General features: G+C 39.0%; 1 protein-coding gene across 3 annotated transcripts in view; it reads right to left on the bottom strand.

Moving 5' to 3' along the window:
- LOC126088500 (SLIT-ROBO Rho GTPase-activating protein 1-like) overlaps positions 1 to 12,174 on the bottom strand; it is a 703,657-nt gene that overhangs the window by 52,292 nt on the left and 639,191 nt on the right. For all 3 annotated transcript variants that reach the window (XM_049906639.1, XM_049906641.1, XM_049906642.1), the window contains exon 11: positions 6,251 to 6,475. In XM_049906639.1, coding sequence (XP_049762596.1) covers positions 6,251 to 6,475 — 225 coding nt within the window. The remainder of the gene's footprint in view (positions 1 to 6,250; positions 6,476 to 12,174) is intronic.

Here is a 12,174-nt window from a genome sequence, read left to right as displayed (position 1 = left end):
AGCTGTCATAAATGCTCTCTCGGATGGCAAAGTGTCGTTAAAAGTCATTCTTTGTTTTCATGTATGTTTTGATGGATGGGAAAACATATGTTGTTGTTGTTTGATCTTCATTTTCAATTAATTAAAATGCAAATATTCCATAAGATAACAATTTATTTTGCTATAAGATTTCGCTGTCCTTTGTAGCGTGTATGACCACTTTTAAGAGGCACTGGGGCAAAACGCATTTAAATCCAATCTTTTTTTGTTAGTTCTTTATTTCGATTTTAATGAATGAAACAGTTAATTGTTAAAATTATAAAAGTGGTTTATAAACAGGATTGTGCAAAATTAATTGTTAGGTGTTTTTGCCATGGTGGGAGCAGGAAACAGGTGGGCAAAGTATGCCCGCAAGTTACAAATGCTTGCTGAGCATTGCAAAAGCAGGGAAACCCCTTGCGGCTGGGAATCTCATGAAGAACGGCCTGGTTGACTCAGCAGCTTGTATTTGTTCAACAGACTTCACGGAAAAATTTGAAAAAGCAAACTTCGTTTCATTTTCTATCGGTCTTGACGTGTCCATGGATGTTTCGGGCATATCTTAGCTCGTCATATTCATTCAAGGTGTCGACGACAGTCTGTGTGTCACTGAAGAATTTCTTGACCTTACACAATTAGAAGACACAACCACGGGTTTTGATATTTTTTTAGCTGGTGGAAATGTGTTCGAGTCAATGGATTTAAAATGGGAACACCTGACCAGTGTAACAACTGATGGAGCCCCCGCGCTACGACGAATACGCACAGAATTCCTGGGTTACGTAAGGTCAAAAATGGCTTAAGTCAGCTGTTCGTTATTCGTGGCAGTCCATTGTCTGATACACCAGGAGGCACTTTCTGCAAACTGTGAACATATAAAATGTTATGGAAACAGCTGTTCGAACGATTAATTGTTTTCGCTCACATGGACTCTCACATTGCCAATTTAAAGAATTTCTGGCTGATATCGAAGTGGAAAACCAGACATCCCCTACCAGAAGTGGAATACCCAGACGTGCCCTACCTGAAGCGGAATACTCAGACATCCCCTACCACGCCGAAGTAAGATGGTTGAGCAGAGGGAAGGTGCTCCATCGATTTCTTCCCTTGAGGGACGAATCAATACGTTTTTGGAAATGAAAGGACGTCCAGAAGAATTACTTCATGACCGTAAGTGGGTGGTGAATTTGGCTTTTTTGAGTGACCTAACTGGTCATTTAAATACTTTGAACATTTCACTCCAAGGCGAAAATCACTCTGTTGTTGATTCAGTGCAGACGATTGAAGCATTTGGGGAAAAAAAACTTTGTTTTGTGTGAAAAACAGTTGCGCGAGGAGAATTGTGGGTACTTCCCTGCATTAGACAAGTGCTGAAGATGATGTGGATTTTTCAGATTATGTACAAATCATTTGCAAATTACAAGAAGAGTTTCAAAGCAGATTTTTGGGGATAAGTGTGCTTCAACCAGTGTCAGATACATTTGTTCACCCATTTCCTCTTTGGGCAGAGGACATCTCACAAGTGTTTTAACTAGAGCTGATTGACCTGCAGTATGATATCCGTCTGAAAGACCACTTTCTTATATGTTAAGCTTTGGATCACTTTTACAGCTGTTTTCCACAAGAGAAGTATCCTCTTTTGTACAAGCACGTGGCCAAAGTTCTGTCAATGTTTGGTTCCACATATATTTGTGAGCACTTTTTCTCCCTTTTAAAACTTTCTAAAACTAAGAACCATTCACTACTTAGTGATAAAAATCTGACTTATTGTTTGAGCAGTCTCCTGGAATATTGTACCAAACCTAGAAATCATTTTCTCGAAAAAGAAAAATGCGTAAAATGTTAATCGTTGTCTTTAAAAACGTTGACTGTATGGATTTAAGGTCTTTACAGCCTTAATTCTATTTTTTATAAGTTTTCAATCTTGGTCAATTAAAATTATTGCATGCAAAATAGCAAATTAAGGATCCGATGTCTAAACTCTGAAAAAGGATACAAACAGCTGCAGCATGAAGTACAACAAGAAATATTTACCTGTAACTACTAGCAGTCAGAATGAGACACTATATCCCTCGCGTAAAATTATTTCTAAAAGAGAATATTTATGACACTAGTTCATTTACGAAATTGATATATCTTTCAGAAGACGCCTACTGTACATATGTAATTTTGGAAGATGTATGTAAAAACTTTAATTGTATAAATCCAAAATTCAGTATGTAACAATGACAGTAATTATTTAAAACTATATAAATAGAGGCAATTTTTACACCACCACATGTCAGTCTTAGACCGAATATTGTATCAACAGCATGTAGTCAGCCTTTTTAAATTTTGTATCTATTGTGCGAAATAAAATCTGTTGTAAACATAAAGCACTTAAACTTATTCAAACTATTACATAAATTCCATGTGACGATGTAGTAACATCAAAATGAACCTACTGCAGCATCAAGAAGCAGTACCCTGGATTACACAAGATATGTATATCATTGGTGGAGAATATGTATTGTAAAACAATGTATATTGAACATTGTTTTTCTTGTGTTAAACAATGAAACACATCCCAAACTTCATCGCAAAAACATTTTCGCCACATTTTATTACAAAACATACTTGGGATATATAGCACTGTCTCTGAATGTGGCCCCAATACATCAGACACATGCAGTGCTGTATTTTGAAGTGCTGCAAGGAGCATGTCAGACATTTATGACTGAAATAGAAAGATGTCAGTGATGGAGCACACCTTTGACTTTCAGAACACCAAGCTGCTGTACTGTGCAACCAGTCATGGGGCAGCATTATAAAGGAATCCACAGAAATAAGTGTTCCCAAGAACCTGGTCTTTATGGACAAAGGATTCCAACTGAATGCAGCCTGGAAACCTGCATAAGCAACAATATGACAACAGCAAGTCCAGCACACAAGTCGCACCCATAATGCCCAGAGCTTTTCACCGACAGTAAACACTGGGAACTCCACATTCATATATACAGAGGGAGTAGCTCTGACACATGTTGGCCAAGGATTTATCTGTTATATGAGGAAAGTTTGAAACATCAAATATGCTGACCATGAGAGCTGCCCTCTATACTGTGCCTGGTCTCTTCTTGTTCAGCTACTCACAGAAGGACATATTTTGGGGAATTTCTAGTAAACTGAGAGCCACACTACAATTTTATATTGTATTAATTACACCCTCCGTCTCTTTTACTTGTCCTAAACAATTTTGCATGCAGACAACAGCTATAAGCTGTTCTGATATTAAGCACAATGTATTATCAGAAAAGTTTGTCTAGTTTTCTGTTTTCACAACAACTGTGAACCATCACAGCATGTACATGGGAAGGATAAGAACTCTGTATCGAATTATATTATTTTTTGTTCCTTTCTTTTCTTATATATAAGCTATATCTAAACTGAATGAGTTACAGACAGCACCAAAGGTAAATTAACGAGTTGTTTTGTGGCAAGGAAATGTTTTGACACTTCGTTAAATATATGTATGAAACAAAGTAAGAAATATGCTCTTCAATTTATTAATTCATGTATCTTCACAGTTTTGTTTCAAGAACTGGTAGTGTACGGACGTATGCTTGGAACCATCATACCAGTACTGTTAAAAATGTGTATTTCAACCGTACATTAAAAGTGTTATAAAAAGTTATTAGAAAAGCAAAATTTGCTAGCACGGTTAAGAGGTCAACTTCTATCTGTTCATCATTTCACTCGCTGCTGAGATCCTGCATCAAGAGGTTCGTTGCAGACAAGAAGAATTTACGTGGTATTCGGAAGGGCGTTCCTGCATTGACATTGCCACAATCAAGGCTAAATCAAATTAATGTGAAGCAGTACATAATGCAAATTATGTTTATTGACATTGAATGTATTGGTATTAAAGGTCTGCTGATATTGGTACCAGTTAAAGTTCATCCAGGACTGTGCACAGATTCATACATTACCTTCAATTTTCTTTCAATTATTCTTTCCAATCAATTTTTCCAATTATTCAAGCAATTATTAATTAATTTCTATTCACATCTCTCTATACAACTCCCATAATAGGCAGACACAACAGCCCGATCCACAGCATCTACACCAAGAAACTCCTGAAGATGGAGGCCTGCACAACACACAAGTAGTAGTACCATTGCACAACAAGTACTACCCTAGTCTCCTACCAGTATACATTCAATACATGGGAGATCACTGGCCAGACGCCTATGCATCAGTGGTTTTGTACTTTCAATATGTCACTCCAACTGAACAATGCCATGCTGGAGCTATGGACATCCACCTATAATGATTGTAAGACCCTCATGAAGCTTATGAAGGACTACATAACTGAAGAACCAATCAGGACAGAGCTACATAAAGAGATGCTGAAAGTGATGTCACTCTTACAAGGGTTGCCATGGATGTCCAGTGTTAAAACAGTTTGTTACACAATGCTTAACCTTCGATGTGATGCAGACCAAAGCTCCAAAATTGAACTAATAACAACAGATCGGCAATGTTTATTCTGGAAATAGATAAGTTTGTGAAACCAGAAGATAACGTCAAAACATCTTCAAGTAGTAGGGATTGATGGCAAGGTAGAACCTCCCCCAGATGGACCCAACACTAAGTTGCAGCACTGTAAGTGTCAATGACAGCACAAAATACTGCCACAATTAAGCAATATATGTCAAATGTGTTGGCAAACAGGGACAGCTGCAACTGTGCACAAAAGAAAGAGCAACAATCAATGTGCACCCACTGTGGTGGACCAGACACCGTGAACTGACATGTCTGCGAGGTCTTTCCAGGCCACAGCAATGCTAGAAACAAGACACATGGAAAGGAAGAACATCAAGCAAATTCAGAAGAAATCACTAAGGAGGAGATGAAGAAGAAGAAAAAGAAGGAAACAGAGGAGATAGCAAGGTAAGCACGTCACACCCCTTCCAGCAAAGCACACTGGCGAGCCAGCAGTTAACTCGCCTCCCTGTGCTCATCTGAAACACTCCACCAATGGTTGGAGACAGGAGGGGGGAGCAGCCCCACTGCATGAGGTGAAGGCAGTCAGTGCTGGAACGCCAAATGCCAAAAGTTGTCACAATGGTTGAAGGTAATGCAATAACAGAATACTAAGATGCGTAGCATAGAGCTGTAAGTTAAGATCGAAGAACCTACTATCAGCTCTGAGATAGTAGAAATGTGCCAACCCATGCTGCAATACAAAAGGCACAAAAACACATAATTAGTCCTAGCCAGGGTTTTATTGAAGGTTACCCCTAACCATATGTTGGGACATCCATCCTCTCTCACCACCACGCAAGAGCTATAGCTTTCTGCCCTTACAAACCTATCAATAAATTGAGTCAAACTAGAACAATGTATGAATATAATAGAGGGAAACATTCCACGTGGGAAAAATATATCTAAAAACAAAGATGATGAGACTTACCAAACAAAAGCTCTGGCAGGTCGATAGACACACAAACAAACACAAACATACACACAAAATTCAAGCTTTTGCAACAAACAGTTGCTTCGTCAGGAAAGAGGGAAGGAGAGGGAAAGACGAAAGGATGTGGGTTTTAAGGGAGAGGGTAAGGAGTCATTCCAATCCCGGGAGCGGAAAGACTTACCTTAGGGGGAAAAAAGGACAGGTATACACTCGCACACACACATATCCATCCGCACATACACAGACACAAGCAGACATTTGTAAAGAAAAAGAGTTTGGGCAGAGATGTCAGTCGAGGCGGAAGTACAGAGGCAAAGATGTTGTTGAAAGACAGGTGAGGTATGAGCGGCGGCAAATTGAAATTAGAAATTGCAAATTAGAAATTGCGAGTGCATACCTGTCCTTTTTTCCCCCTAAGGTAAGTCGTTCCGCTCCCTTAAAACCCACATCCTTTCATCTTTCCCTCTCCTTCCCTCTTTCCTGACGAAGCAACTGTTTGTTGCAAAAGCTTGAATTTTGTGTGTATGTTTGTGTGTCTATCGACCTGCCAGAGCTTTTGTTTGGTAAGTCTCATCATCTTTGTTTTTAGATATATAGAACAATGTATGTTAATATATGGAACCAGAGTTCACGATGTGCCCACCTTCTCCCTTTTGGAGAAGGAGTGAAGAATGTAAAATGAACGTGCAAACGCATGGAAAGTCTTAGCATATAAAACATAAGTCACTACACTTGTTAAGAAAAGTGTCAGATAGATCAATAAGCAAAAGTACTCACTTTTCATCTGGTTCTTTACTAATAAATTTCTCATATACAGGCCCTCCATCAAGTGGAAATATATCCTCATGGTAAAGTATTATGTTTTTGATGAGTTCATTAACTTGATTCTGGTACTGTACTTGATACTGTTCCTTTTCTTCTGGCACAGGTACTAATGTGGGACCAAAGCAAATTGCCAAATTGTATGGATCCATCATGTTCTCATCACTGAACTCTGAAAGACTATTAGAAAAATAAGGTTAAACACTTATTAAGGCAAAAAATGTATGCTAATTTCAACATTTATCGGCAGAGTAACAAAGTAACAATTCAATACACAGCAGAGGCACTGAATGGTTGACAGGAACATAAAAATGCCTGAAAATACTGGTAAGTTATTGGATGACAGCCTTCATAGGTAATAGATACATCCACTCAGCCACAACCACAGATACATGAAATATGTACAAAGGCAATGAAAATTTGATGTGGGTCAAGGCACTGAAGCAGAAGTGAAGCCCCCCCCCCTCTCCCTCTCCCTCTCTCCCTCTCTCTCTGTGTGTGTGTGTGTGTGTGTGTGTGTGTGTGTGTGTGTGTGTGTGGGGGGGGGGGGGGGGGGGGGATTTGTGCTGAAAGATCCTCACTTCCTAGAAACACTGCTTTTATAGGGCATTCAGCATACAAATAAACACAGGGGTGACATGTAGAGGTCACAGGGGTAACATGTAGAGGTAACAAGTCACTTAAACAATACCAAATAATTGGAACAGATATTGTCTTGTTACAAATGATTAAATACTACTTACAATACTACTGTAAACAATAATAGCAAACTTCTTGCAACACCTCCATACCCAGAAGGTACGAAGAACGATTCCTGTTTAATACCAACTCAACAAAAACTCTGTTAAGAGACCCAGCACAGGCTTGGATTTTTTTAAGGGTGGGGAAGGAAATCAGCTGTGTCCTTTAAAAGAAACCATCCCAGCATTTGCCTGGAGAAATTCAGTGAAATTGCAAAAAATCTACATATGGGTGGTCTGATGCAGATTTCAACTAGCATCATCCTGAATGCAAGTCCAGTGTATACAAACAATTCCACCACTTCACTCTGTCTGACACCTGTAATCCTCCAGACAAAGTGCCACAGTATACTGTGCATGTATGAGGGTAATCCCAAAAGTAAGGTCTCCTATTTTTTTATAAGTACAGAACTCTGTTTGTGTGGCAGTTGGTCACACTGTTATGAAGAGTGCACAGTCTTGACTTGGCAGCCGATGAGAATGGAGTTCCCGTTGGATGTTACCGCCAAGTGCGAATTGCATTCAGTTATTCGGTTTTTGAACACAAAGGGCACTGTGCCCATTGAAATCCACCGCCAATTGACAGAAGTGTTTGGTGAGTTGAGCATGGATGTCAAAAATGTTCATAAGTGGTGTAGAGAGTTTGCAGCTGGTCGGACCAAAATTCACGACGAATAAAGGAGCGAGAGACCGTCAATTTCTGAGGAGACAGTGTTGAAGGCTGAGCAAAGCATGCGTTAAGATCGACGGATGACCCTGGATGATCTCTGCACATTGGTTCCTGAGGTTTCCTGAAGCACCGCTCACAGAATTTTAACGGAAACATTGAACTACTGGTAGGTGTGTGCAAGATTGGTGCCACGCATGCTTAGTGAGGACACATGCAGCAACGAGTTGATGCTTCCCGTGCATTTCTTCACCGCCTTGCAGCCGAACAAAACAACTTTCTGGACTAAATTGTCACGGGTGATGAAACCTGGGCATACCACTATACAGCGGAGATCAAGCAACAATCACACCACTTCATAACTTTTTGAACAGCGTGGCGGTGAGCTGGTATGACATGGGCATAGAAAAACTGCCACAGCGTCTACAAAAATGCATTGACAGAAATGGTGATTATGTCGAAAAATAGCTAAATGTTCAAGCTGTAAACTGATGTAAACCATTGTAGAAATAAACAGGTCTATATATGTATAAGAAAATAGGAGACCTTACTTTTGGGATTATCCTCGTAGTATCCAATGTTAACCACATTTTTGTAACTTTCAACCTACTCCAGCAACTGTTTTGGCAGCTCATTAGTACAAATATTTTTCTGCGTCATTTACTGCCTCAGCAAGGGTGATGTATAGAATGTTACATGCAATTATGAATTTTGCCAGATGACTATGACTATGTTAACCTTATTTCCAAGAACCTGTAGAAGTTTTAGTTTTCAGTTTTAGCACTACACCCAAATTCAAACACATAATCAAACTGTACTTCGTCACAGATTTACTTTCCTTCATCCAGTCCCCGCAATGGAAACACTTATTTGCCACCTACTTCACTGTCTGGTACAAACACCAAGAGAGTGCAGGATGGAACTCGTCAATTTGTATCGAACTATGCGAGTAGATGACCCTTTCAGGTTCCTAGAATATCTCACATGAGTGGGCAATAGGGAAATATAAAATGGTTTCAAAGGATTTTTGAATAGAGTATGACAAAATTTCAACCAACAGTAGTGTGGCACAGTGGTCAAGTGTTTTGCCTGGCTACAATATGGTTTGTTTTCAATTGTTACTGCTACCTACCCATCCATTTTATTTTATTCCTTCAGGGTGTATACGGAGACAAGGAAAAAAAATTCCCGGATTATTCCCGGATTTCTCCCGGATACCCCGATTAAAAAATATGGTTTTTCCCGGGCGAAAATACACTTTTTATGTGCTAAGTGACAGTAGGTTTTCCGTAAATTTTCCCTCAGAACTGTAAAACTTATGAATCCTTTGAATGGTTAACGTTTTATACAATCGCATAGAACTTCCCGGAAAAAAAAAGAAAAGACGGGGCAAAGAAGGTTTTGGAGAGACCTTTAATTTAAAAAAACGGGGGAGAGAAATTTTGGGAAGACCTTTGATTTGCATCAACATATACGCTGCATATTTTCATATTACAAAAGTATAAATTCGAACTGCACCAAACACAGCGCGTTAGTTTCCGGAGCGTTGTAACCGAGGCTGTGATGTCCTTTTGTAAGCGAGTCATATCTCAAGCCACGAGATATCGTCAGCCGATGACAGCGGCTATTCAGAACATAGGACACGTGTTATAGACAGCCAATAGCAAAATCACTGGTCACATAGCGCGAACACGCATGAGGAAAAGTTAACAGTTTACATTAATGTATGCCGCACCGTATATCTACTAGAAAAGCTAAGCTTTCACATATAATGTTAGTCTCTAAGATTAACACGCTACAACAGAAGCTAAGCTTTCACATGTAATGTTGATATTTTTTTGCGTGTGTTATACTTTAAGACACATCACACAAATGTGCCAGTAAATTTAAAATTATGACATAAATGTCTCGGCTCGAAATTCTTGTAAGTGGCTGGTCCTCAAACTGTTCAGTTTCGAACGCTCTGTGATTTAGATATCCATCCCACTTATCTTGCGTAAAAAGAAATTTACTTTGAAAGTAACGCTTTTCTAACCACCGTTCGCAATACTATTCGGAGACTGTTAGAAATAGGTTCGATTTACCAGTTGCCAGAGAGCACCAGAAAACAGGCATAATTGTGCGTGTGCAACTGCAGTGGTGTAGGAAGCCCGTATGTTCATGTGTATAAAGCACTAAGAGAGCTTACATTACACCATAAAAGAAACAGTGCATCAGAGGATACTCCAAGAGCATCGGAATTTCGTAAACCATACTAAAATGCATAATTCGGCTTGATGTGCAAATTGGCTTTTTCCAGATTCACAATGAAGTAGGTCCCATCTGATATTAAGCTTTTCAGTGTGGTTTTACGGATGTAAATTTTCTTGGAGTACCAGTACTCTACGATCTCATTTTTGGTTCTTTATTATGGCATAATGCCATATATGGCAGAAGATGATAACGTGCACTTGAAATTGCACTTGAAATTCAGCGAGCAGTTGGAAGTAGCCAATACTGTAAAATGATCGCCTCGGCGGAAAGATTAATAAAGCCAAATTTCTTTAGCAAACTTGCAAAAATAACTTCACCGTTCTGCAAGGCGATTAATGCTTGACCGCTACTAACTTGGAAATAAAATAAAATCAGAAAACTGAAATTAATAATATATTTCTGCCCTCCGCAATTATGTGAATGTATTTTAATTCACTTGATAGCTCCCAGCCACAGAAATCCGTATTGTTTTCATTTGACGTGGGAGCAGTACACGAAGAGAAGCAGCGAATTCACTTTACGTAAACACGGGTCATGTGGAGGTTAACCCCCTCCCCACTACAACTCTGTGCAAGCGTGAATCTGGCAGCTAGCGCGCGCGAGAAAAAAATTTCTCGGTTGCATCTGGCTGCTTGCTGCTACTACCGATACAGCTAACAGCCAAACTTCAAGTAGCGGGAAGCGGTAGAAGGTACTGCTTATACGCGAGTAAAATGCGCATGCGCAACAGATCGCTGGCAATTGGTCAAACGAACCTAATGTGAACAGTTGTGACGTCATGCTCATGGCAAGCAGTTTATTGTTACGAAGAGTTACAGTCTTTGCCCTACGTCCTTTGACATATTTTTGCTATTTGCAGACGCTTGTGCATGCACAGTTGTTTGTTGTTGTAAATTGCACATTTCCTTTGCCACTAAAGTTTTATATTTTTCCCTCTCGTTTATATTTCATTGCTGCAGTATCATTCTCCAGTAGCAGGATACAATAACATTCTTTGCTAGAGAATCAATTCTGCAGTCAAAATTACAAAAATTTAACTCAAAGTTAAAACAATGAAAAATTCCCGGAATTCCGAAAAATTCCCGGGTTTTTCCCAGTTTTCTCCCGGATGAAAAAATTCCCGGGTTTTTCCCGGTTGTCCCGGGTCGTATACACCCTGGCCTTGTAAGGTTAATCTATTAATTATAAAACTTTAAATATATTTAAACAGTTCCATTCCTACACTTAAAATTAATGTATTCAATTTCATTACAATGACTTTTAAATTAGTTGATTAATTAATATATTTAAACATAAATTGTTTTAAATAATGCTTTTGTGGTTTCAAGCACTTTCTGACTTTTGTAACGCTCAACAGTTGTGAACAGTGCCTTGCCACATGTCTGTAGTGATTTTGCATAAGAACTTAACATTTTATTGAAAAATGCAAATTCAACAAGAATTTTCTATCAGTGAAGTGATAGCTATGGGTCAAGCAATTACACACACACACACACACACACACACACACACACACACACACACTTGTAACCGATTCCTTATCCAATTACAGACATGAAGGGTAATGATTACAATCTTAATGAGTATTCCTCTCATACTTTGGTGTCATTGGCTGATTAAGAAGAAAGTCATCAATTTTGCTGACACTGATCCAAAATGGAAGTTCCAACATTAAAATCATGATTCCTTATCTAGGGAGTGGGAGAGGGAAGGTCCCATTTCAAAATTCGGAGGAAAGTAATAGAAGGGGGTGGCACTAAAAAAATAAATAAATAAAATCAAAACATTTCATTCATCAACTCTGAAACATGGGAAAGATTTCAGGCTACATGAGGCTCTTATGAACAACTGGCAACAATGACAACATTACAACACAAGGCAAAATAGCAATGGCATTCTCATATGTGTCAGAAAAATTTCAGTTTACTGCTAGGGACACTTGGGTAAAAATCTTCGAACATGAACATGATACAAGACAGCATAAAATCACCAAATTTGTCAGCAAAACTGATGCTGCAACTTTTGAAGAAACAGTGGAAGCAACAGAGAAGTTTTGTATACAGATGAACCATATAGTGCCAAACTTCCACCTTGATTATGTAATTGAAGTTAAGCAGACTGGTTGACCTTATGAATCTATGTATAACATGGTACTGGATTACAAAGATGCCAAGTCACTCTCTCTAAAACCACCCACACTTACAAAGCATAGTACAGTT

The sequence above is a fragment of the Schistocerca cancellata genome, chromosome 6 (genome assembly GCF_023864275.1).
Source record: "Schistocerca cancellata isolate TAMUIC-IGC-003103 chromosome 6, iqSchCanc2.1, whole genome shotgun sequence".
NCBI classification, from domain to species: Eukaryota; Metazoa; Arthropoda; class Insecta; order Orthoptera; family Acrididae; genus Schistocerca; species Schistocerca cancellata.
This window is presented reverse-complemented; position numbering and strand designations above follow the sequence as displayed.